The sequence below is a fragment of the Nycticebus coucang genome, chromosome 16 (assembly GCF_027406575.1).
Source record: "Nycticebus coucang isolate mNycCou1 chromosome 16, mNycCou1.pri, whole genome shotgun sequence".
Taxonomy (NCBI): Eukaryota; Metazoa; Chordata; class Mammalia; order Primates; family Lorisidae; genus Nycticebus; species Nycticebus coucang.
The window spans coordinates 29,541,919-29,567,125 of NC_069795.1; the positions used below are offsets into that span (position 1 = coordinate 29,541,919).

The following is a 25,207-nucleotide window of genomic DNA, read 5'->3' on the forward strand; positions in this document are numbered from 1 at the left end:
CTATTGAGAGGATCATGTGATCTTTATTTTTGCCTCTGTTAATATGGTGGATAACGTTTATGGACTTACGTATGTTAAACCAGCCTTGCATCCCTGGGATGAAGCCTACTTGATCATGATGAATGACTTTTTTGATGATAAGCTGTAATCTATTGGCTAGGATTTTGTTGAGAATTTTTCCATCTATATTCATGAGTGAGATTGGTCTGAAATTCTCCTTTTTGCTTGGGTCTTTTCCTGGTTTTGGTATCAGGGTGATGTTTGCTTCATAGAATGTGTTGGGGAAGATTCCTTCTTCCTCAATTTTTTGGAATAATTTCTGCAGTACAGGAATAAGCTCTTCCTTGAAGGTTTGATAGAATTCTGGAGTGAAGCCATCTGGACCAGGGCATTTTTTAGTTGGAAGCTTTTTTATTGTTTCTTTGATCTCAGTGCTTGAAATTGGTCTGTTCAGGAGGTCTATTTCTTCCTGGCTAAGTCTAGGGAGAGGGTGTGATTCCAAATATTGATCCATTTCCTTCACATTGTCAAATTTCTGGGCATAGAGTTTCTGGTAGTATTCAGAGATGATCTCTTGTATCTCTGTGGGATCAGTTGTTATTTCCCCTTTATCGTTTCTGATTGAGGTTATTAGAGATTTTACTTTTCTATTTCTAGTTAGTCTGGCCAATGGTTTATCTATTTTATTTATTTTTTCAAAAAACCAACTCCTTGTTTCATTAATTTTCTGAATGATTCTTTTGTTTTCAATTTCATTGATCTCTGATTTGATTTTGGATATTTCTTTTCTTCTACTGGGTTTAGGCTTAGATTGTTCTTCTTTTTCCAATTCCATAAGATCTCTTGTGAGATTGTTGATGTGCTCTCTTTCTGTTTTTTGAATGTAGGCATCTAAAGCGATGAATTTTCCTCTCAAAACTGCTTTTGCAGTATCCCACAGGTTTTGGTAGCTTGTGTCTTCATTGTTGTTATGCTCAAGGAAGTAAATGATTTCCTGTTTTATTTCTTCCTTCACCCATCTGTTATTCAACAGAAGATTGTTTAATTTCCATGCCTTTGGGTGGGGTTGAGCATTTTTGTTAGAGTTGAGTTCCATCTTTAGTGCCTTATGGTCTGAAAAGATACAAGGTAAAATTTCAATTCTTTTGATTCTGTTGATATTTGTTTTGTGTCCCAGGATATGATCAATTTTGGAGAATGTTCCATGGGGTGATGAGAAGAATGTATATTCTTTATCTTTGGGGTGGAGTGTTCTATACATGTCTATCAAGCATAGTTGGTCTAGGGTCTCATTTAATTCTCTTACATCTTTGTTTAATTTCTGTTTAGAGGATCTGTCCAGCTCTGTAAGAGGTGTGTTAAAGTCCCCTGTTATGATGGTATTATCAGATATCATATTGCTCAGACTGAGTAAGGTCTGCTTCAAGAATCTGGGAGCATTTAAATTGGGTGCATAAATATTTAGAATGGAAATGTCTTCTTGTTGTAGTTTTCCCTTGACCAATATAAAGTGACCATCTTTGTCTTTTTTGACTTTAGTTGCTTTAAATCCACATGTATCTGAAAATAAGATTGCAACTCCTCTTTTCTTCTGAATTCCATTTGCCTGAAAAATTGTCTTCCAACCCTTGACTCGGAGCTTTAATTTGTCTTTTGAAGCCAGGTGTGTTTCTTGCAGACAGCAAATGGATGGCTTGTGTTTTTTAATCCAGTCAGCCAATCTATGTCTCTTCAGTGGGGAATTCAAGCCATTAACATTTATTGAGATAATGGATAAGTGTGGTAGTATTCTATTCGTCTTATTTGGTGAGATTCCATTGCTTAGTTTTATCTTTTGCATCAGTGTGGAGGTTAGGTTCTGTCCTTTGGTTTCTGAGTTCTTACTTTGCTGCTGATCCATTGTGGTGGTCAGTGTGCAGAACAGGTTGAAGTATTTCCTGTAGAGCTGGTCTTGTTGTGGCGAATTTCCTCAATGTTTGTATATCCGTAAATGATTTGATTTCTCCGTCAATTTTGAAGCTTAGCTTAGCAGGGTACAGAATTCTGGGCTGAAAATTGTTCTGTTTAAGTAGATTAAAGGTAGATGACCATTGTCTTCTTGCTTGGAAAGTTTCATTAGAGAAGTCTGTGGTAACTCTGATGGATTTGCCCCTGTAGGTCAACTGGCGCTTACTCCTGGCAGCTTGCAGAATCTTTTCTTTTGTCTTGACTTTGGACAGGTTCATCACAATGTGTCTTGGAGAAGCTCGGTTAGAGTTGAGGCGACCCGGGGTCCGATATCCCTCTGAAAGCAGTGTGTCAGAATCTTTGGTGATGTTTGGGAAATTTTCTTTTATAATATTCTCTAGTATGGCTTCCATTCCTCTGGGGCATTCTTCTTCCCCTTCTGGAATTCCTATAACTCGTATGTTGGAACGCTTCATAAAGTCCCATAATTCTGACAGTGAACGTTCTGCTTTCTCTCTCTTCTTTTCTGCCTCTTTTACTGTCTGAGTTATCTCAAGAACTTTGTCTTCTACCTCTGAAATTCTTTCTTCTGCATGGTCTAACTTGTTGCTGATACTTTCCATTGCATCTTTAAGTTCCCTAATTGACTGTTTCAGTTCCTTCAGGTCTGCTATATCCTTTTTATATTCTTCATATCGTTCATCTCTTATTTGATTCTGTTTTTGGATTTCCTTTTGGTTATTTTCCACTTTATTAGCAATTTCCTTCATTGTTTCCATCATTTCTTTCATTGTTTTCAACATGTGTATTCTAAATTCCCTTTCTGTCATTCCTAACATTTCTATACTGGTGGAATCATCTGCAGTAGCTACCTCATGGTCCCTTGGTGGGGTTGTTCTAGACTGGTTCTTCATGTTGCCTGGAGTTTTCTGCTGATTCTTCCTCATGAGTGATTTCTTTTATCTGTTTGCTTGCCCTAATTTTCCTTTCACTTCCTCTTGCTCTTTAAGTTCTTGTGCCTGTGGAAGTTGTGGGCGGGTTTAGACGGATTGAACACACGCGACCACTTGCCGATTTTCCACGGATTTAGTCCTCCTCTTGGGGTCCAGAAGTCTCTCGCTGACTCCCTGTATCCTCATAGGAGTGATGATAGGCAGTTCTCACCAGCCAGAGACGCCTGGAGTCCTATCTCCCCAGACTCACGGTGCCCAGATGCAAGGAAGCTGTTACTCGGCTGCCATCTTGCTCCCTGTTCTCTCTGGGTGATTTTTTAAATTACATGGATAAGTGTGTTAAATTTAGTCTCTTTCCAACTTCGTACTTTCAGAGCCCTTCATCTGTATTCTGTTTTGATCATCAACTTTCATGACCTTAAACCATAAATCTTATTAAATAGAACTAACTTACCTCAGAAAATCCAACTCTAAATATTTCAATCTCTGGCAGTAACTTCTATTGTAATTTGGAAATGCAGTTACCCTCCTTACATTTGTTTCTCATTTCATCTAGGTTCTCAGTTCCAAAATACAACTTTCTATCATCTTTCCCCTTTTGCTAGTTATTTATTTAGACAGAGTCTCACTCAGTCATCCTGGGGTTGAATGCTATGGTGTCACAGCTCGGCAACCTTAAACTCTTGGTCTCAAGCCATTCTCTTGCCTCAGATTCTCAAGTAGCTGGGACTACATGCGCCCACCACAACACTCAGCTAGTTTTTTTTCAGAGATGGGGTTTTGCTCTTTCTCAGGCTGGTCTCAAACTCCTGAGCTCAGGCAATCCACCCACTTCAGCCTCCCAGAGTGCTAGGAGTAACCATGTGTGGCCTCATCTTTCCCCTCTTGGATAATCAGTGATCCTTGTTTACCTAGAATTTTCTTGGTTTTAATATTTACTGTCCCAGATTCTGGGGAATTCCTTAGTTCCAGGCAAACTTATACCCTCTCTCTTTTCCCTTCAAAAGTGGTGAATCGACCTATTCACCATCATTATCATTTCATCCATCCAAACCGGAGTAATATTCTGAACACTCATCCCCTGTTTTCTTCCCATTAAACCTCTCTGTTAGAACTCATGTGTCAATCTTGGTCATATCTATTCTTGTGGATTGTTGCTTCAAAAAATTATGTAGACCTCAAAATTGGTTTCTTTATAAATTAATATATTCCTTCCACCTGGGCATTGCTAGTGCCTAGAAATCCTTGCATCACTCTCAGAAGGGACTCACTTTCTCCTTCATCCAGAAAATAGAAGCAGAGAGGACATCTGTCATCAAACATTTACATCTATCTGTGTTTCTACCGGTCTTTTCCAATGCTTTTTTTTGTAACAAACACAGGTAGTTAAAATACAGGTTATAAGAGTTCTCCTCTAGAAATATTCCTTTTAAACAAATGTCTATTAAATTTCAGACAAGACTAAAAAACACTGGATTGTTCTCTCTTTTCTAATCTTCCTCTTCTTCACTTTTATGGGCTCCTTCCCATCAGCCCATCAGAGAACAATACATTCTTCTCATTTTAAAACTTTTACCTCAAAACAATCCTACTCTCAATTCTATGTCCTCCTTTAGTTCCTATCTCTTGCTTTACTATTAAACCTTCTTTATCTCCTTAAGATTTTTGGCACCTAGCTTAACTATTTTCATCAAGGATACTAGCAAACTACTTTTTGCTATATCCATTAGGTATTTTGAAAATCACTTAATCTCTTCATGACATTTAACACTTAATGTGTCTAAAGGACTCTTCCTTTCATATCCTCTCACCACCAACCTTTGATATTTTAGCCCATCTCTATGGCCCTCCATTAGTTTCTTTTTCTATGTCTTCTTTTTAATATTCATGTTTCCTCAGGCCCAGGCCTACTCCTTATTTCCTTTGTATTCCTTACATTCTCCTAAGCAATCTCATCACTCCTACAGTTTCATAGATCTTCTTTGTGGATGACTCTCAAAGTGATATCTCTAATCCACATCTTTTCCCTAGGCTCCAAATCCATGTCAAATGCCTGCTTGACATCTTCTTTATCTTTCTGCTTGTCTGTCTCATACACATCCTGAACTGAGCCAGTCATCCACCCATCTCCTCTCACATTTTCTCAGGCTTCACAAACAGCTGTAACACGTCCTCTGTCTTAATCATGGCACATTTCTAACCAATCAACAAATAATGGTCAACTCCATCTTCTAAAAATCTCTGCAATATTATTTGAGAAGTATCTGTGATATGCCAAAAAAGCATGAAAAAGAGTAAGAAGAAAGGAAGAGGAGAAGATGAAGGAGAAAACAAGAAGGTTTACAACCCTGTGTTTCAGAGACAACCTGTGCTAGCACGCTGGCCTAGTCTTCTCACTACCTGTGTGTGATACAATCACAGAAACGCTGTTCTATAATTAAAAACGCTGGTCTTTAATTTTCTTTTTTTTTTTCATTATTAAAAAATCTTTTATTTATAAAGGGAAGAGTTAGAAATTAGTCAAAGTAAACTTTCCTTTTTAAAGGACAATTCCTAGAATATTTTATTATAAAGTATAACTTCCAGTCTCACAATAGCCATTTTCCCTATAGACTTGTGGTTTTGTAAACCAGTCAGGGACATATTTTAGATTCTTGCTATTTCTGAAAATACAAACTGTAATAAAATCATATAAATTAATAATTACATCAATGCTAATGTTAATATTTTATATGTCCCCTAAAATCTATTCATTTATTATCTATAAATAATTATCACCTTTTCTTAATTTTTTTCTTTCTTTTTTTATTAAATCATAGATGTGTACATAAATATGATCATGGGGCATCATTCACTAGCTTCACTAATTTTCAAAAGTAATTATACATGATTTTTGTAACTCAATATGTAATGAGCAAATATTCTCCTGTAATAGCATTGTATTTTATAATATAACATTATATCATTTTATCTTAATATGATTTGCTTAACAAAGTCCATGCTTACACTGATTACAGTTATTTTTTTACCTTAATTTTTACTGTAATGACTGTTCTTTTTAAACATCTCTCATTGTCCCTTGTAATAAATTCCCACACAAAGAGTATGGAGTATGCTAAAGTGCGAGTCATTTGACATATCTACTATTAAACTGACTTTGTGAGTTACTGAACTGATGTGCACACCTTCAGCAGATTATAAGAAGCTCTTACTTCTGTATGGTTCCATTTTATTTATCAGAACAAGAAACGCCTTATTTGGTGAGCCTAGTGCTTCTTCTCTCCCTGTCTCTGGCACTAGTATCAAGAAATCTTCTAGGAGAGGTTGAGTGCATGTCCTTTGTAGGGTCAGCATCAGCATCAGGGAAAGATATACTGTTTAACAGACACTTTCATTGGAATGGCTCCTGGTATATGGCTTGGGTTAATTATTGTCATCATCCTTCTAGCCTTTGGCATGGCTTGTGTTTGGATAAGCAAATTTAGCATTGGTATCAAGCCAAAAAATGAATTCTTAATGTAGCTGGACATAAAATGCTGTGAAATCCAACTGTTAAAAGGGAATTAGAGCTTTCTAATTAGACATAACTAACAAATACCAATAATTTTTTGGACACTGTACAGAAAGGTACTACTTTTTCAAACTAAAGTGTTATTTACTCATTTTTCCACAAAAACACTACATTTGGTTCTGGGCATCTTGTTGTCAATAACAGGTTTTATCTGAGTCCCTTAAAAGAGGAAATTATTTTATGCTAGTTGAGAAGTTTTGAAAATACTAATCTGCATATTTTTGTATAAAAGATAGAAAAGTAATAAATTGCAACCATTATCTCTGAGCTGAGCACATATCACCTGTGTATGGAGTCTTAAATTAAGAATGTTTGGCATGAGAGCCAGAAGGGGGCAGTCTAGGTACTACAATAACATTTCCAATTTATTCAGGGAAGATAGTACTAAAGATTTAAGAAAGTAATTAAATAGCATAATATAGATTTAGACAAAAATATAAAAACAGTTCAAAATATTTCAGTCCTTGTTAGAATACTAATATCATTAAACTAACTCTAATTCTTAAATTTCAAAGAAAGGAAATTTCAGAAATTATTTCATCCAGTTCCCTTCTTTTTCATCTCATTCCCCATTAGCAGTTAGCCAGTTTTTCTCATGAATTTTTCCATTAGGAAGACTTATTGTATTCCATACTACTACATCTAATTGTGGAGAGACTCTAGCTGCAGAAAATGTCTTGCCTGCTTATATCTTCCTATCTTGAGTCTACTGTAATTCTGCACTAATTGGAAATAAGTGAGTAATTCTAAGAAAGACAAAAGTAGATCAAAAAGTCAGAAAGATTCTCTTCATGTATTTTTACCAAATAGGAAAGTAGATTAAACAACTGAAAGTGAGAACAGAAGATGGCATAGAAAGTAATAAATTTCACTAGCCATTTTCCATTTTTAAATTTGGAAAAATTAAAAAATGGTGCTCAAATATAAAATTTAAAAATTATTGACTTATTTGAAATTACTTGTCCAGAAAAACAAGAAAAGGTCATCATGGATGGATTTATAGACTGTTGATAAGGTTAGAACCAATTAGTGTTTTATCACACTCCTTAAAAAACAAACTTGCTTCTGGGTTATGCTGATAAGAATGTGACATTGAAAGTGCTTCCCAGTGTATTATTCATTGAAGAAGTAAGTTTCAGAATTCTGGTTCCAGTTTGAGCCTCTAATACTTAGAAATTTTTAGAATACAATTGTGCAAACAAGTCTTTATAGAGACTAGTGTTCTTTTTTCAAGAAAAAAAGGGGAGATTGGTTCCCCCAAAGTGGTTCACTGATACTTTAAGGGGTTCAATTTAGATGATCAACAGTGATTTTAAAAGTAAGGAAAATTAATTTGTTGTAAAGAAAAGTGGTGATTAAATTTATAGCAATACTTATTGGGTTTAAGTTTTAAGCTTTTATAAAGCTATTTACTGAATGCATGGTGAGGCTAAACATAGCTACAAACCCTTTTTATAATATAGACATGTATTTACCCCATGGAAAATGAATTTCAAGGCATGTACTTTTAGATTAGCTTTTTTTGGACATCTTTTAAAACTGATATTCATTGAAACAAAAGATATTACCTTATTATGGCCAAAAAATAAAAATAAAATAAACAATGAAGGAGAAGACTTTTGAGTGTTCTTTGTCTAGTTATTTATTAATCCATTCAACAAATATTTTTTAATGTTAATTTATGTGCCATTCAGTGTTCTAGTTGATGGCAGTAGAATAGTGAATAAACAGACAAAAATTCCTGCTCTTATAAAAGCTTATAACCCAGAGGCAAGAGAAAGACCAAAAAAAAAAAAAAAAAGTAAATAAACAAATTTTCCATTGCGGTGGATAGTGGCAAGGCTTGTGAAAGAAAAATAAGCTGGGGAAAAAGGGAGGAGGTGTTGAGATAGAAAATAGGGTGGCTAAGCAAGTCTTCATTGATGAGAAGCTATCTGAGTAAAAACTATCAATATGCTGTTAAGCAAGCCATGTGGTTATCTGGGAAAAAGTATATCCTAAGTAGTGGATCAGAAAGTGCAAAGGCCCTGGGCTAGGCTCCAAAGAGTCAGTGTTTCTAAAGCAGAATAGTAGGGAAGGGGGACTTCAGAAAGTTCTGAGATCAGATAGATAAAAAGGTTCAGGCACTGTAGGGCTTACAGGTCATTATGAGCCCCTGGGGTTTTACTCTGAGATGTGAATCTTTTGGATGTTTTGAGCAGAAGAGTGATATAATATGACTTGTATTTTCAAAAGAAATAACTCTGGATACTATGTTATGAACAGCCTCTATGGGACAAGGGTGGCACCAGGAAGTCCTGTAAGAAGGGAAATTATGAGAATACAGGCAGAAAGAATAGTGATTTGGACAAAGATGGCAGTTGGGAAGGTGATGTGTAGTAGTTGGATTCTGGATTACTGGATATATTTTGAAGGTATAGCTAATGGAGTTGGATGATGGATTGAATGAATGTAGAGGTCAAGGATAACTGCAATATATTTTTCCTGAGCAATGAGAAGAATGGTGTTCCTGTTAGCTGAAATGCAGAAGACTGAATACAGGGCAGGTTTATGTGTGGTGGGGGGGAATCAAGAATCCTGTTTTTGACACATAGGTTGGAGGTGTCATTTAGACACTGAAGGAGAGACACTGAGAGGGTCAGTTGCCTATCCATTGTTGGAGTTCAGAGGACAGATCCAGACTAGAGATAGTAACTTGAAGGTTAGTATATGGAAAGTATTCTTAAAGTCATGAGATAGGATGGGAACCCAAGAGATAAAACACCAGGATAGCAGATAAAGGGAGTAGTCCAAGTTCCTTATGATCAACAAGAAATGCTATTGGATCCTAAAATGCCTGCTTCCCTTTAATCCATCCCAGTTATCTATTTTACCAATTTTGACCAGTGGCTGTTCCCTATAACTCTATCCATTTTTTTGTTAATACCTATATTCCTATTATTTCCTTTGTCTTTCAGGTCCCTGTTTAGACAAGTACTGGGTGAAAAATTGGAGGGGGACACTGATTAGGTGACTTTGCCACAGTTAGTACTCACATAGTCACAAAAAAAGTGAAACATAACAAAATCCAATCAAGGCCAAAATTTATCCATTTTTAAATTTCTCTCCCTCCCTCCCCCTTCCTTTTCTCCCTCTTTCCAACTTTCCATTCCTTTCCTTTTTCCTTTCTTTCTACCACTTGTTTACTAAGCAGATTCTTAGGTCCTATACCAAGTCCATATTTCTCGGTCACATATCTTGTTTTGATGAGGATCTCAGTACATTGCAAAACTTTCATGTCCAAAGCCTATTTTCACATTATTATCTGTACAGTGTATGAAAGCTATGGCCTGGGGATATTTTTGGCACAAAAACAATCAGATTAGATTTCTACTACCAGAATTTGGCTAGCAATAGCTGAGAGTTTAATGAGCATATGTTTCCAAAACTAAGTCTCATTCATCTCACTTATAATTTTAGACATATCCATTTCACTTATAGTTCAGAATAGGAAACCACTAAATACATTTATATTCAGTATAATGTATGTGCATTTTTTATAGAATACATTTTAAATGCTTAAAACCATAATTAATTAGTCCATAATCCCAGTTAGCCTGCTATTATATTATACTAATACTCACCTATGTTTTTGCTCCAGGATTTGGTCTTTCAGCATAGTTCTTGAGTTGATTATACTGACTTGGTTTAGAGCATGAGCTGGAGAAGAAGATGATGAGTGCTTACATAAACAATTCACAAAGTAGAGAAAAATTATGACAGATTACATAATTGCAAATATATTTGAGGTTTGGATCTATAGGTAAGTTGGGAGCACATTTGTGTTCCCCACTATTTCCACTTACCCTGAGATATGTTGACATGTCTTAGTAAAACTATGAAGCCATAATGAAAAGGCTTGTAATTTTTTTATATATTAGAGGGTTGATAACTTATTTGGGATCTTCCATAGAAGAGTTAACTATTACTTAAAGGAGCACAACTCTAGCCTCTAAAAGAAATATGTAATTTCACCAAGCCTTATATACAGATGTGATTATGTGAAGATTAGTAAGGAAACATAAAGGCAAATTCCTCAAATTTGCCCTCTTATATATGTTACTAATAGTAATAATAGCTTCCTTTATGGTAGGCACTGTTCTAACTATTTTAATTTTTAAGAACTGCCCCTATGAGAAAGTTGCTACAGTTATTCTTACCCTTATCTCACAGATATAAAGACTGAGGCATTGAGAGCTTAAGCAGGTCACATAAACCAAGGTCACAAACCTAGAACTAGTAGAGACTGAGGTTCAAGTAATTGTTAGTGAATTTGATGGTAAACATCTCAGAGCTAGAAGATTGTCTTTTTTTTTTTTTTACAATATTATAAACTTGAATTTCAGACATCATATTTCCAAAACAGGAGGAATTGGATTTGAAGGGTTGGGCACTCTGTGGCCTTAAAACGACACATAGCCTTCTAAGTCCTTAAGTGCAGCCTTTTAACTGCATCCACATTTTACAGAACAAATCTTTTTGTTGAAAGGGTGCAGCAGAGAAAGATGGAGCTTTTCTTATCTGCTTTGGTGCTTACAAAAGAACAATCTTACAATCAGAAGGCCACAAGTTCTCCACCCTCAATTCAGCCTCTCCTCCTAAGGCACACTCTCATCTTCATAACTTCTCATAATATTTAAGTGTACATTATGATTTAAAGAGTACTTTCATATGAATTATATAAATTGAGCCCACAAAAGAGCTGATAAGACAAAGGGAATGGGAAAACTCTCCTGCATCTTACAGGGAAAAAAATGTAGAGAGGATAAGTGACTTTCTTGAAATTTGGAATCTTCAAAGAGAGAATGGGGTAAGTGGGAGTCAGGTCAAGTGGGACATGTGAAGGGGAAAAAGTAAGTGCAAACAAACAAAAAAGAGTGAGAGGGGCCCCCAACCCTGTCTCTTCACATTAAGTCAATATTCAGTCAATTTATAATACTTGTTTACACATTTAGTATGATGTTTGAGAGCTAGGTTGTTCTCTACCATGAATCAGGCAGCATGGATTCAAATTCTGATGCTTACCATCTGCCTTAACTTGAGTAAGATACTTCATATTGTTGTAAAATTAGGAAGTTTTGGAAAGAATTAAGTAAATACAAAACTCATGAATATATTTAGTTAATACACAAAACATACTAGCTATTATCACTGTTATTAGTGTGTATAAGAATTAGCTTAGACTAAATCTTCAAATACGTAAAATTTATCTTTAGTTTTCTTACAGCTTTCTTTCTAAACCCCTTTCTCACCCCTAATTTATTATCTTATGTAACACTCCCAGAAAGTAAGACATGCAAATTTTTTAGGCTAGATGGAATATTAGAGATATACTGCAATCTACTATTTAGATCTATCTAAACTTAAATTGTGCTATAGAAAGTACTTTTTGCTGCTGTCTCTCAGTTATCTGTTATCAACTTCAACAATGAGAACGCTTGGGAAAGAAGAAAGAGTGGCTGAGTCATAAGCAGTTTGGGGGGCAAGGGAGAGAAAATAACATGCATCGTTCATTTCCATGTTTGCCACTAGCAAAAAATGAGCTAGTTCATGCCCTGTATTTCATAAATGAGGAAGAATCAAAGAAGTTAAGTCATTTCTGTGAAGGCTGAAATAATAGGTATTACTTGTGAAAACTAGATTCTAGGCCCCCTGACAATTAGCCCACTGTTTTTTCCCCACAATGTTGTGTTGACTTTTACTGTAATTACCCGCTTACCTGAAATTCTGCTTCCCAAGGTTTCAGGAACCTGCAGTCGACCTTGGTCCAAAAATATTAAAAGGAAAATTCCAGAGAAAATAATTCTTAAGTTTTAAATTGTGCACTAGTTTGAGTAGTAAGAGAAATCATGCACCATTCAGCTCTGGCCTGCCTGGGACCTGAATAATCTTTTGTACAATGAGTCCCCATTTTAGATGTTCCCACCCCTTAGTCACTTGGGAGCCCTCTGGGTGATCAGATCCACTTTTGTGATATCATGGTTCTTGTGTTGAAGTTACCTTTATTTTACTTCATGATGGCCCCAGAATGCAAGAGTAGGGATGCTAGCATATCATTATAATTATTCAATTTTATTATTAGTTATTATTGTTAATCTCTTACTGTGTCTAATTTATAAATTAAACTTTATCATAGGTATGTATGTATAGGAAAAAATATAACACATTTATAATTTGCTGTTATCTGTGGTTATATACATCCACAGAGGTTCCTGGAACATCACATACCCTGCAGTAAGGGTTGGAGGAATTACTGCATCCCCATTGTAATGTCACATAAATTAACAAGAATGTTTAATGACAGAATTTTGTATATGTGAAGGAATCTTTGAATATACTCAAGAGCCAAAAAAAAAATGTATTATAAAGTAAATTACAGATTACAGCATGCTTTTACAATGGGAAACAATACCTCTCATATCCCACTCCCGACAGGGAATTCCTTGCCCTTAAATCTTAGCAAAAATGCCCTCAAACAGAATTTAATCTTCTGCTATTACCCATGCAAATAAGAAAAATAAATTCCCCACAGGGACAAGCTTGCACCTAACATCTGTGGAACCAGGGAAAGAGGACAACATCTATTAATACATGCTGTATTTCTAATTATTTTTAAAAGTTATAGATGGAACTAACAGACTCTTAAATAAGTTCTGTTGCTTATTCTGACAAATATGGCTTCACAACTACCTGGAAGACAAGGCTTAGAGGAGAATGCTTGGATTCCTAAGGCTTCCTTTGGGGCTTCCTCTGGGCTCATGGAGCCCTTAGTGAGGTGGTTCCAGTCAAGGCCTGAGAACCCCTCCTCTCCCACCCCAAACCCACACTGCCCAGTGACAGGCTCTGCACATGTGTGGACACATCATCACACATGTCCATGCTCTGCTCATCACCCACCTTGGGAGGGTAGACCTGAAAATTTGCAGTGGTCAAAAAGTGATGGTGAGGGAGGATACTGCGGATGGAGAGGGCACAAGCCCTTGGACTCTAAGCCAGAGAGTCAGGCAGAGAAGGCCAGAGTGGGGACTCTCTAAAGCATGGAGTGTAGGACCAGCTTAGGCTGGCCCAGATCTAAGGAACTGCAAGAATGTTACACTGAATCTTACCCAATTTAATGCTATTGTTTAATAGGGTGTTTTAGATCACCAAATCCTATGTTTCCTTTCCTCTCCATGGTGGCTAAAGAAATTACACTATATAATGCTAACCTTTTACAGATCACTGTCATCTATCTATCTGGTGTTTATTGTGAGTAAAGTAAAGTTTATTGTGGGGCTGATTTTTAAAGTCCTATATGTTTTTTGAACCTAGCATTCAAAACTTCAAAATCCCAGAAATAATTTAGTTTCAAAAACATATTTTATTTCTCATATAAATTTTTCTGTACTTTCCATCTTCCAGAATTTTAACAGAAAGACAGAAATATTGAAGTCATTAGAAAAAAGTTCAAGGTAAACATTTTTCTAATTCTGGCACATTTCTGATGGTAACGTAGGAACATCTTTTACTGTCAGTCCAACTTCAAAAATATTATTACTTTTGATCTGTTACAGTAGAGGGCATGTGTACATAAGAAGTTATATAAATGTAAGAAAGGTGGGATTTGTTTCTCAAACAGGGATTTAAACAATAGTAAATTCTACAACTTTCAAAAGATAAAGTGTTCATATTTTATGGTAAACAAAATATTAAATTTAAAACTTACATGCCTCCTGTTTTGGGAGCTGTATTTTTTCCAAAATAATGCAATCTGTATTTCACATTTCCTTTAAAATAAATGGCCAAGAAAAGGCCATTCTTCTTTTTTTTTTTTTCGTAGAGACAGAGTCTCACTGTACCGCCCTTGGGTAGAGTGCCATGGCGTCACACGGCTCACAGCAACCTCTAACTCTTGGGCTTACGCGATTCTCTTGCCTCAGCCTCATGAGCAGCTGGGACTACAGGCGCCCGCCACAATGCCCGTCTAGAAAAGGCCATTCTAAATCATCCTGTTACCCCTGAAGAGACACACTTCTAGATTCACCTGATTAAAAAACATCTACTGAGCACCTGTTATCTTTCCTTTTTTTTTTTTTTTAGAGACAGAGCCTCACTTTATTGCCCTCAGTAGAGTGCTGTGGCATCACACAGATCACAGCAGCCTCCATCTCCTGGGCTTAGGTGATTCTCTTGCCTCAGCCAGTAGTTGGGACTACAGGCCCCCGCCACATTGCCTGACTATTTTTAGTTGCTGTTTGGCCAGGGTCAGGTTTGAACCCGCCACCCTCCGTATATGGGGCCGGTGCACCACCCAGTGAGCCACAGGTGCCACCCAAGCACCTGTTATCTTTCTAGGATGAGACTTCATAAGTGCTGGAGATAGAGACAGTGGCAGACTCCATGCTCTCTCTAGTCCTAGGAGACACTCCCAGCTATCTCTTTCCCACATGGGAAGCATGAATTATTATTAACAATTAACCTGTGTGAGAAGGCAAGGAATCATCTCCAAAGTTGCTAGCTATTGAGAAAAGAGGAGGTGCTTCCTTTACTAAGAATGGTTACTGTCACTTGAGGATGCATTGTGTATTTTTGGAGGTAACTACAAATAGAATATTTATAAGAAAGGAGTGAAAATAAGGAATAATAAATAGTAGTATACAACTAATGTGTGTGACCTTAGGTTCCAAAAAGAAACAGATCAGTAAAATAACTTTGTTTTTAAGATCTCATGACATCGAAGTAATCAGTTGCCCTGAGCTTGGTATAGACTAATTTCATATTTTTATGACCTTTACATCCAGGTACAGTATAAAGTGAGTTAACAGTACATGTAGGAAATGCTGAGACATAGATCTATGTTTCTTCTTTCATCCTGACATTACAAAATGGTTAACTGCTTTTAGAGTAAGTTCACAAAAGTATTCTGGAAAGGTGTGAGAAAAAAATTGTGATTTAATGGTCTACTTGAGAAGACCTCTATATTTGTGAAGAAGTGACGGTGCATCATCCAACGTTCAGAGCAGAAAAGGAACATTCTCTGTGGAATATTTAGATGATGCAGATTTCAAACATCCCTTTGTCCTATATATCAGGTAAAGACAAAACCATTTTATTTATTTTAAAAAGTCTATGAATCTTAATTTAAAATTCTAGGACTATGATAACAAAAATTAATAAATAAAACCAATTGTTAATGTTTTAAATTCGGGCAGTTATTTTCCCCTGTGCCTTTTCCCCAGGTAGTTTTTTCTTATTTCTTTTCTTCAACTCACTGTATGAACTTATATGTTTAAAATATGTATTGTAATATTTATTGCCCATGGATTTATGCTCCCACTTCTTAATTTAAAAGTAGGTAGAATGGGGCGGCACCTGTGGCTCAAAGGATAGGGCACGGGCCCCATATGCCGGAGGTGGCGGGTTCAAACCAGGCCCTGGCCAAAAAAAAAAAAAAAAGTAGGTAGAATGTTGAGATCCATTATATTCTAGGCCTGGAATAGAGTTTAAAAATCATCTGATCTCTTATTTCATAGATGAAGAAACATATTTGGGGCGTTCGAAACTTAAAAAAAAACATAAATGAGCTAGATTTTTAGCTGATGCATCACAAGGCAATTGTTTCTTTCCTGTTGAAAGGCAGATACCCAGCCCTTGACTTTAGCAGGATAAATGAAAATTTATAGCAAGAGGAAAGGCAGTTAGTGGACTTTCAAAATGGTTAGGCATAATGGGTAGGTTTGTTTTTCTTTGTGTCCTTACTTTGTTCATGTTCACTGAAGACCTGAAGCAAATTAGTGAAGCTTTTGGTCTTAGAGAGCAGCTCCTGGTAGGTTCCCATTTGCTCTATCCTCCCACTTTCCATTACAACAATAAGATCCATTTGTGGCAGAAGTGTGAGGTTGTTTGTCACTAAAACGCGGGTCTGTAAAATAAAGTGTTTTATTCCGTAGGTTACAAAAGATATCGCAAATAATCTGTTTTAAAGAAAGTTGCAGTCCTTTTTTTTTTTTTTTTTTATCTTTACTCTTTCAGTGTGTAATTTTGGGCAAATGCCAGTGTAAGGCAGCATCTATATATTTCACAATGAATGACAAATGACCTGAGGATAGAGGAAAATATAGTTTGCAAATGTGATTTAAAACCTTGCTTCAGGTATTTTTCATTCATTAGAAATAAATTAATTTCATAGCAAATTCAAGATAGGCCCACATATGTAATTCTTGCCAATTTTTTAGAATTGTATGGTTCCATTACAAAAGTGTTTGATCCAAGTTGTAACTCATAATCTTTATTTTATTTATTTTATTTTTTTGCAGTTTTTGGCCAGGGCTGGGTTTGAACCCAGCACCTCCGGCATATGGGGCTGGTGCCCTACTCCTTTGAGCCACAGGCGCCATCCCTTCTTTATTTTTAACTCACTCATATTATTTTATACATGCAAGGAGACATTTGTAACCTTAGATTCATCTCAGTAAGTTAAGACAAGTGAATATTATTTACTGAGGCACACATTTTATAATTATATACACTAATTTTTTCCAGAGTGCTTGATATCAGTAAATTCATAAACCTAAAGGAATGAGTATGGCTTCTTTGTCATACTATTAAAAAAATCTCTGCTGTTCTTAAGTTGAGCAGCCAATATCAAGTGATTTTGTTCCTCAACTCCTTCAAATGTAAAAGAATAATGATTTGCTGTAAGAACTAAATGAACTAATTTAAGGTGTTGAATATGGCATGCTGTTGGTAAATATTAATTCCTATCTTCTTGGCCCCTTCATAAAGCAGTTGAATCCTTATTACTGCTATATTAACAGTAGCAGATTTTAAGTAATCAATAAGATGATTCTATTTTTTTAGAAAGCAGTGTGCCTTGAATATAACTTCCAAAAAGATCAGGTAAATTATAAACAATTCATTATGACACATAAGTCACCTGAGGGTATGGTATCAGTCAATGAGGTAATAATCATATAAAATTTAACCAGAGTCAACTTATAGGTAAAACTTTACAAAATATTCATAGAAAATTTTCTATAAATAAGCAATATAAGCATCCTATTTTTAATGTGAAATTTGACTACTTAGCTTAAACAAATGAAAAAAATAGACTTTTAGGCACAAAGCTAGGCAGAGTATCTCCCCTGGACCTCCAACAAAGCAAAAATGGTACTTTGGCTACCTTATCTTTCAAAAGGCCTAAGGACCCTATCACTTTTTCAAAAAGCTGCTTTCCAACATGAACATCCACGGCAGATAAGGGATCATCCAGGAGGTAGATGTCAGCCCCACTGTAGACAGCTCTGGCCAGACTGACTCGATGCTTCTGGCCCCCACTTACAGTCACACCCTGAAAATGGAGCAGGAGAAAAACAAGACAGAAGGAGAGTTTGTAAATATCAAAACACACGTGGTTACATTCAAATGCTACCCACACTTCATAGCAGGCATAGAAAACAACCCGAAATGAACGCTCTAACTTGTCTTTATTCCTGATTTCCTGGACCTACTCCCTTTCCACTTCTTAGCACTATTAATTTGTACAGATTAGCAGATATATCTGCTTTCTCTTGACTGCTTACTGTCAAAACAAGATGCTAACAATTAGGGAGAAAAGAATTTCCAAATCCCAAACTCTGAAAAGTCATGCCTGTGGAATATTAAACAAGACTTTGGCTGCCAACCTTATTCTGACACTGACACTTGTGATTATTTTTAAATCGACACATAGGAAATTGAGAATAATAGCTAAATTACCGAAGCAGTAATAAACATGTCCTATTTTCTCCTGTAGAAAGATTAGTACAAGTCTTGTTGGCAAAAGTACAGCACTGAAAAGTAAGAATAGGGAATATTCATCACTCCATGTGGGAATTAAAGTTGACATGTACAGCCATGTATGGAGAATTATGGGTCCAGGCCCAATTTGCTTGATTTATTTTATATTTAATGTTTACAGATCTGGCTTAAAAGCTCTCAGTGCAGCACAGAACTTAGCCAATGACTTATAATTGTAAAATACCATTGCTTCTTTGCATTTTTCACCCTCTTCCTACTCAACAAACATCTCCCGAGTATGACTATATTCTTGGTGCTATACTGGCACTTGGGATTCAAAGATAAGTGAAGCAGAGTCTGTGTCACGAGGAGGTTTAGCAAAGGAGAGAGGCATAGATATGTTTGTGTGTTATGCATATGAATCAATAAAGAAATGGGATGTGTGTGTGATTGTAATAGCATCCAACTCATAGGTCTGTTGAGAGCATTTAATCTGTTTCCAAATAGTCAGTTATATAAAATTATTTGTCCTTAATACTACTGTCTCTTTTGTATAGTGTAGCAAAGTTATACAGTTCCCCAAGACCTCAGTAAAAGGACTAGAAACATTTGATTAGAGCAGCTGAATGGAATCTTATTCCTGCACATGATAAACTGTATTCTCCTCACTCTTTCTCCAATCTCAGTTTGATCTCCATTTGGTAACTGCTCCAAATCGGGAAGGAGAGCACAGGCTTCCAATACTCGCTCATAAAACTGCTTCTGCATGATGGAGCCAAAGAGAATGTTTTCTTGCAAACTGCAATTCTGAATCCAGGCCTGCTGAGAAACATAAGCCACAGAGCCCTAAAAGAGAAAGAGTAAGAGAAAAAAAATTCTTAACAAGAGACAAAGAGAAGCTGCATGCGCTTACTATATGGAAGGAACATGTTTAGTCTCTAGTTTGCCTTCTTTAATATTGAAACAGAATTTTTAGGTAAGGTCATCATGATGCAATGGTACATTTCAAAACTATTAAGAAATGAGTATAATTGTGATAGATGTGTTACTTAGTTATATATAAACATTTCACATTGTATATCAAAGCAGTACCCTGAACCCCATAAATGCATCAGTGTACAAAGTTATGATTTAATAAAAATAATTAATTAAAAAAAGAAATTTAAAAAAATAAACAGAATTTTTAACTAAAAAAATATAGACCATGGTATTCTATTTTAATTTTATATATGTTTATTCGAGTTTCCTTCAAATAAGTTAATTTGTGCTTTTTATTTACTTTCATTATAGCATCTATCAAATTTATCTACGTCTGGCAGTGTTCTCTGGAAGCAGGTGCTGAGTGTATCAGTTTACTGGGGCTGCAATAACTTTTGGGTGGGTGGCTAAAATAGAAGAAATTTATTTTCTTATAGTTCTGAAGGCTAGAAGTCTGAAATTAGGGTATCGGCAGGGCTGATTTTGTCTGAGGCTGCTCTTCTCAGCTTGTAGATGTTTGTCAGCTGCCCGTTTTTCACATGGTCTTCCCTCTGTGTGAGCATCTGTGTCCTAATTTCCTTTTCTCTTAAGAACACCAGTCATACAGGGTTGGGCCCTATTCTAATGAGCTTATTTTAACTTAACTCTATAAAGACCCTATCTTCAAATACAGTTACAGTCTGAGGTACTGGGGATTAGAACTTAATATATAAGTTTTGGGGGAACGCGATTCAGTCTATAGCATTGAGACAGAGTTTGGGGTGCAGGTTATTTATTGGGAATCGATGAAGGAAAGGAGGAAGATTAGGTAGAAGGAAAAGTAACACTGTGATGTAGACCCAACAGGGCTTTGGCCATCCCTCCAGAGAACCATGGAAGAATATCACCCATCAGAATTGTCCTGTGTTAGGCTAAACAAAAGCAGGACCCCGGTTGTTGTCTTCAGCAAAAGCCAATCTTTAAGAGGGTGACTTGCTGCTGATTGTACTGCTATAGTTGGGTGGCAAGTCCTTAATAGAAGAGGGATTGGATGGTACTTCCTGTATCTTCTATATTAATCACTGCTCCCAAATTCATTATTTGATGATTTTCTGGCTCGAAATGATTACTCAATATGTGACAGTCAGCTGCATAAACTATCCTCTTAACTAACCCTTCTTTCCCTGAGAAGAACCTATGGTACTTTAACTAGAGCCCTACTTCTCCATAGGCCCCACAGACTACACCCAAATATTGAATGAGGAGCATGTTCCCTACTCTGTAACAATACCAGACATTTAAAGTACTTCCTGATGTAGGCATGTATGTAAGAATTATTAACACTTTGATTTGAATACTTTAAAGATCAAAGATTAACTTTCCATTCTTCTTTGTTGAGTATGTAAGACACAGAATGGCTTCTGATCAAAAACAATATAATTCTGATCTGACCTCATCTTGAACGCAAAAGTAATTGCCCTTGAATTGCCTTGTGAAGTGAATGATCTAACCTTTGCTTAAAATCACATATTAAATCAGTCCAGGGTTGATACATATTTTGAATACTAGCTACATATTAAGCAAGTTAAGCAGAATAAAGGAGAAAGAACACAGGCAGAAAAGACTGAAGAATATGATATATGACATAAATGATACACAATATAAAACAGAAACTAAATACTATGTTGAGAGTGATAGCCTTGTATTGGTATTATCTGAGTTGAAAAAAAGCTGATCAATTTTCACAGAGATGTATTTGTTTCTTTTGTTATTATTATTACAATTATTATTTGCCTTTCACATACAAATGAAAATATGTTTTTGTTGCATTCTTAACAATGAAATGACAATAGAAGTGTTGCTAGTCCAAAAATGCTGTCCAGGGCGGCACCTGTGGCTCAAAGGAGTAGGGCGCTGGCCCCATATGCTGGAGGTGGCAGGTTCAAACCCAGCCCCGGCCAAAAACTGCAAAAAAAAAAAAAAAAAACCAAAACCAAAACAAACAAAAAACCACGCCAAAAATGCTGTCCAAATCTATGATGTTCTATCACAGAACACTGATTACTGAACACTTTTTATAAATAATGCCTAGTCTCAGCCCTTGATATTAAGAGCAAGCGGTCCTTAGAGAAAGCTTAGGGAAAATAGGCAGTCGTAGAGTGTAAACACTGTGATACAAACTATACCTCAAAAAATGATCATCTGAAACATTGAAAAACAGGAAGATGTGCACACAACCACCTAAAAAACTTTAAATGTGAAGTTGGTCATGCCATTGTTATGATAACTTAACTAGGGATGTTATGGATGACATAATTTCTGGATAAAAAATATTTGGTGAAACAAATGAGAATGTGATACTTCAAATCCTGCCACTGATCTAGCAAAAGCTTTCCTGAAGGTCAAAGTGATCAGTAATAGAGACAGTTAATGTCTTCTGACTTAGACATCTATAATTTTAACATAAAGAAAGGGTGTTCGCTCTGCTTTTTACCATTAGCAATGGAATTGTTATGGTTCCTTTCATGACTGTGAACACTTTCTTACTTATAAACATTCAAAGATATAAAAAATGATTTCTAAACCTTACCATGAGAGCCTCAGCAATCAGAATAAAGATGGTGATAATCATGCATATTCATAGGCAGCTAGCTAACTCGGTGCCAGGAACTAGGCGAGGTCTTTGTGCATTATCTTACGCGATCCTCACCCCAGCCTCTTCAGCTCATTACCATTATTAATGCATCAAGGCATCTCTAGAACTGACATCATTTTTATCTTTACAGATTCCTAATTATTTTTCAAGATCAAATAAAAGGCTATCTCCTTTCTGAATCATTTTCTAACTACTCAAAGCAAAATTTATGTTTTATCCTTTAATTTTTCATGTATGATTTAAACATTTCTCATAATTGATCTTGATATTCTTTCACTAGATTATAAAAGGGGAGGAGCATATTTTATGCATGTTTGTTTTTTTGCTAAATATTAGGCACATAGTATGTGTGCAATAATTGCTTTGTGAAAATAGCTGAAAAAATTTAGTGAAAATAAAAATATGCTATGACTCTTACTAGGTTTTTAAAGGATATTCACTGGTCTAGGGAAAGTTACAGTCATCTTCAGTGATAGAGAAATGTCTGATTGCAATCATTATGAACAACATAGAGATACAAAGACAGTATATTTTAGGTTAAAAAGTACTGGTTTTCATCAAGTGTAATCTCATCAGAAAAAGTCATAGGAGTGATATTTGTGTACTTGATCTTAAACTAGGTATCAGTAGTGCTGAAAAAAAATAATAAATCACAAAAGGATTGGTATCAGGAAAGATATAAGGGTATAAGGAAACATATATCCTAAGAAAAGAAAAAGGAAGTTAGAGTTGATTTTTCCCAAAAAGTTGGGTAAAGGAAATTGGTTGCAGATACATAGAGCTGCTTAATTTTGCCACTAGTGAGAAGGATGGATTGGACTCTAAGGAAAAACTCATTGGGTAGCCTAGTGGTTCAAAAAGGAAACACTTTTATATTAAGAAATTGTTGAATTTTTATTCTTATTAATATTTAAGAAAAGGACAATTAACTAACAGTAGACCTCCCCACAGTCCAAAGGCTCATTCTTAAATGTAAGTCATTAATACTATTATTTTTGAGATTTCTTCTAGGTTGAAGATCCTACCTGTGAGCAGTTCTAAGACTTCTTAGAAATGAAATGACTGTAATTAACAAGGGAACCTTGCTGACTGACAATTAGAAACCCAATGAAATTACAATATAAATCACCTTTGTTTCTTTGTTATTAATTGGTTGAAATTCAGTTAATAACATCAAACAATTACCATAAGCATTCATAAATGATTTGCCGAAGCATTTGGCAGACAGAATTCTGTTCTTAATCCATCTGTAGTTAATTGATTCTATGGAATTGAAATGCTTGTTATAAACTAAAAATGCCCATTAAATTCTTGCATTTTCAGTTTAATTTGATAAATTTTTATTGGCACTAATGATGAGTTGGCTACAGCCTCTAACAGTAGGAAATCTTGAAGGAACGTATTGTTGTTTTTACCTTTCTTTGGACAACTCCTGTAAGCTTCTCCATTTCTCCCAGAATGGCAGAAAGAAAAGATGATTTTCCAGACCCAACTTGCCCTACAATAGCCACTAAAGCTCCTTCTGGAATCTTTATGTTCAATCTGTGTGACAAAAAAGAGAGAGATGATAGTGGAAATTTTTGTTATGGTTGTTTTTAATGTGTGTTCCTAGGTAAGTCACTGTACACAGCAATGAGTGTCATCCCTGAAATTGTTGCTTTTCGCATTTTTCTACAAACACGTAGCCTTCAAAAACGCAAACAAATGCCCAGTCTAGTGCTGCAGATAGTAGAAATGAAAATCTTTTTCATTTACTATCACTCAGTGCCAGGAAATAAGCTAGGTCTTTGCACGTTATCTTATTCAATCCTCAGCTGGTGACAATAAAATCACCAGGAAAACAAAAGATACAGTGAGAGGTTTAAAATAAAACAGTCTTACTAATGTAAATATATTCATCTTATTTAAAAATGCAAAACATAAAAATATGAAATATTATAGAACCAATATTAAAAGTTTAAAAAAATTCACTAATTCACAACTTACTCTTTTAGTGCTAGAATCCCTGTTTTATCCCAGGAGAAAGATGCATTTGTGAACCCAATGGCATAATCTAGGAAGCAGAAAAAATACAAAGATGCATTTTAGAAGCAATTACCTTCAACTCCGAAGTGAAATAAATATTGAATGCAAAGGGCTGACCTCCTATGTAGTTCATTTCAGTGTTTTGAGGAAGAAGCTCCTCAGCATTGAGAAAGCCTTCCAAACGACCCAACGATATTCTTGTCTATGAAAATAAACACAGATGGAATTTATTTGGAGTTCACGTAGAAATTACTTGACCTTTTAAACCCATCTTAAAAGCATCACATCAATAGTCTTCCATGCCCTCTGTTGGTTATTATAAGTTAAAAAAAAAAAAAAGTGTGATGTAAAAAAAAGGCTTAATTTCTTTTTACTGATCTATTATGTTCTGATTAAAACTTTTTATGAAAACTAAAGATATTTGTATAAAGACATGTCTAATAGGTATAGTCGAAATTGTTTTAATGTTATGAATAAGTTTATTCCTAAAGAGAAAGAGCAGTTTTAAGATCAAAACTAATGTCATCTATGCTGGGAACTATGAGAAGAAACAAAAATTCCTTGTTATCCTAGAAAAAACATAATAACTGCTTAATTGATAATTATAGGAAGATTAGTTTTTACAGTTTTAGTGAGGTATCCTTGACAAAATTGCCTATATTTAAGGTGTACAATATATTTTGATGTATATTTTGAAACAATGTTTACAAACAATTAACATATCATCACCTCACATAGCTATCTTTTGTTCCTTGTGTGTGGTGAGAATGTTTAACATTTACTTTCTTAGGTATTTTTAAGTGTACAGCACATTATTACTAACTACAGTCACCATGATATATATTAAGTCTCCTGAACTTACAACTGAAATTTGTGCTATTTGATCAATATCTCTCCATTTCCTCTAACTTCCGAGCTACTCTTTCCCTGTTTCTATGACTTTAGACATTTTTAGATTCCCTATGTAAGTATTTTTCTTTCTCTGTCTGAATTACTTCACTTAGTTTAATATTCTGCCATTTGTCACACATGGCGGGATATCCTTTATGGAGGCTGAAACATTGTGTGTGTGTGTTTACATTTTCTTTATTCACTTGTCTGTTAACGGACACAGGTTGATTTTATATGCTGGTTACTGAATAATGTTGTAGTGAGCATCAGACAACATATATCTTTTCAAGATAGTGAATTTATTACCATTATATATACACCCAGAAGTGGGATTGCTGGATCATATAGTACTGCTATTTTAAATTTTTTGAGGAACACTGATACTTTTTCCATAAATGACTGTACCAATTT

General features: G+C 35.5%; 1 protein-coding gene across 1 annotated transcript in view; it reads right to left on the reverse strand.

Moving 5' to 3' along the window:
- LOC128567666 (multidrug resistance-associated protein 1-like) overlaps positions 1-25,207 on the reverse strand; it is a 103,420-nt gene that overhangs the window by 33,559 nt on the left and 44,654 nt on the right. Inside the window, exons 10-16 of the mRNA XM_053565080.1 lie at positions 24,023-24,107; positions 23,867-23,933; positions 23,296-23,422; positions 18,937-19,113; positions 17,672-17,839; positions 16,249-16,411; positions 10,095-10,170 (exon numbers count right to left, since the gene is read on the reverse strand). Coding sequence (XP_053421055.1) covers positions 10,095-10,170; positions 16,249-16,411; positions 17,672-17,839; positions 18,937-19,113; positions 23,296-23,422; positions 23,867-23,933; positions 24,023-24,107 — 863 coding nt within the window. The remainder of the gene's footprint in view (positions 1-10,094; positions 10,171-16,248; positions 16,412-17,671; positions 17,840-18,936; positions 19,114-23,295; positions 23,423-23,866; positions 23,934-24,022; positions 24,108-25,207) is intronic.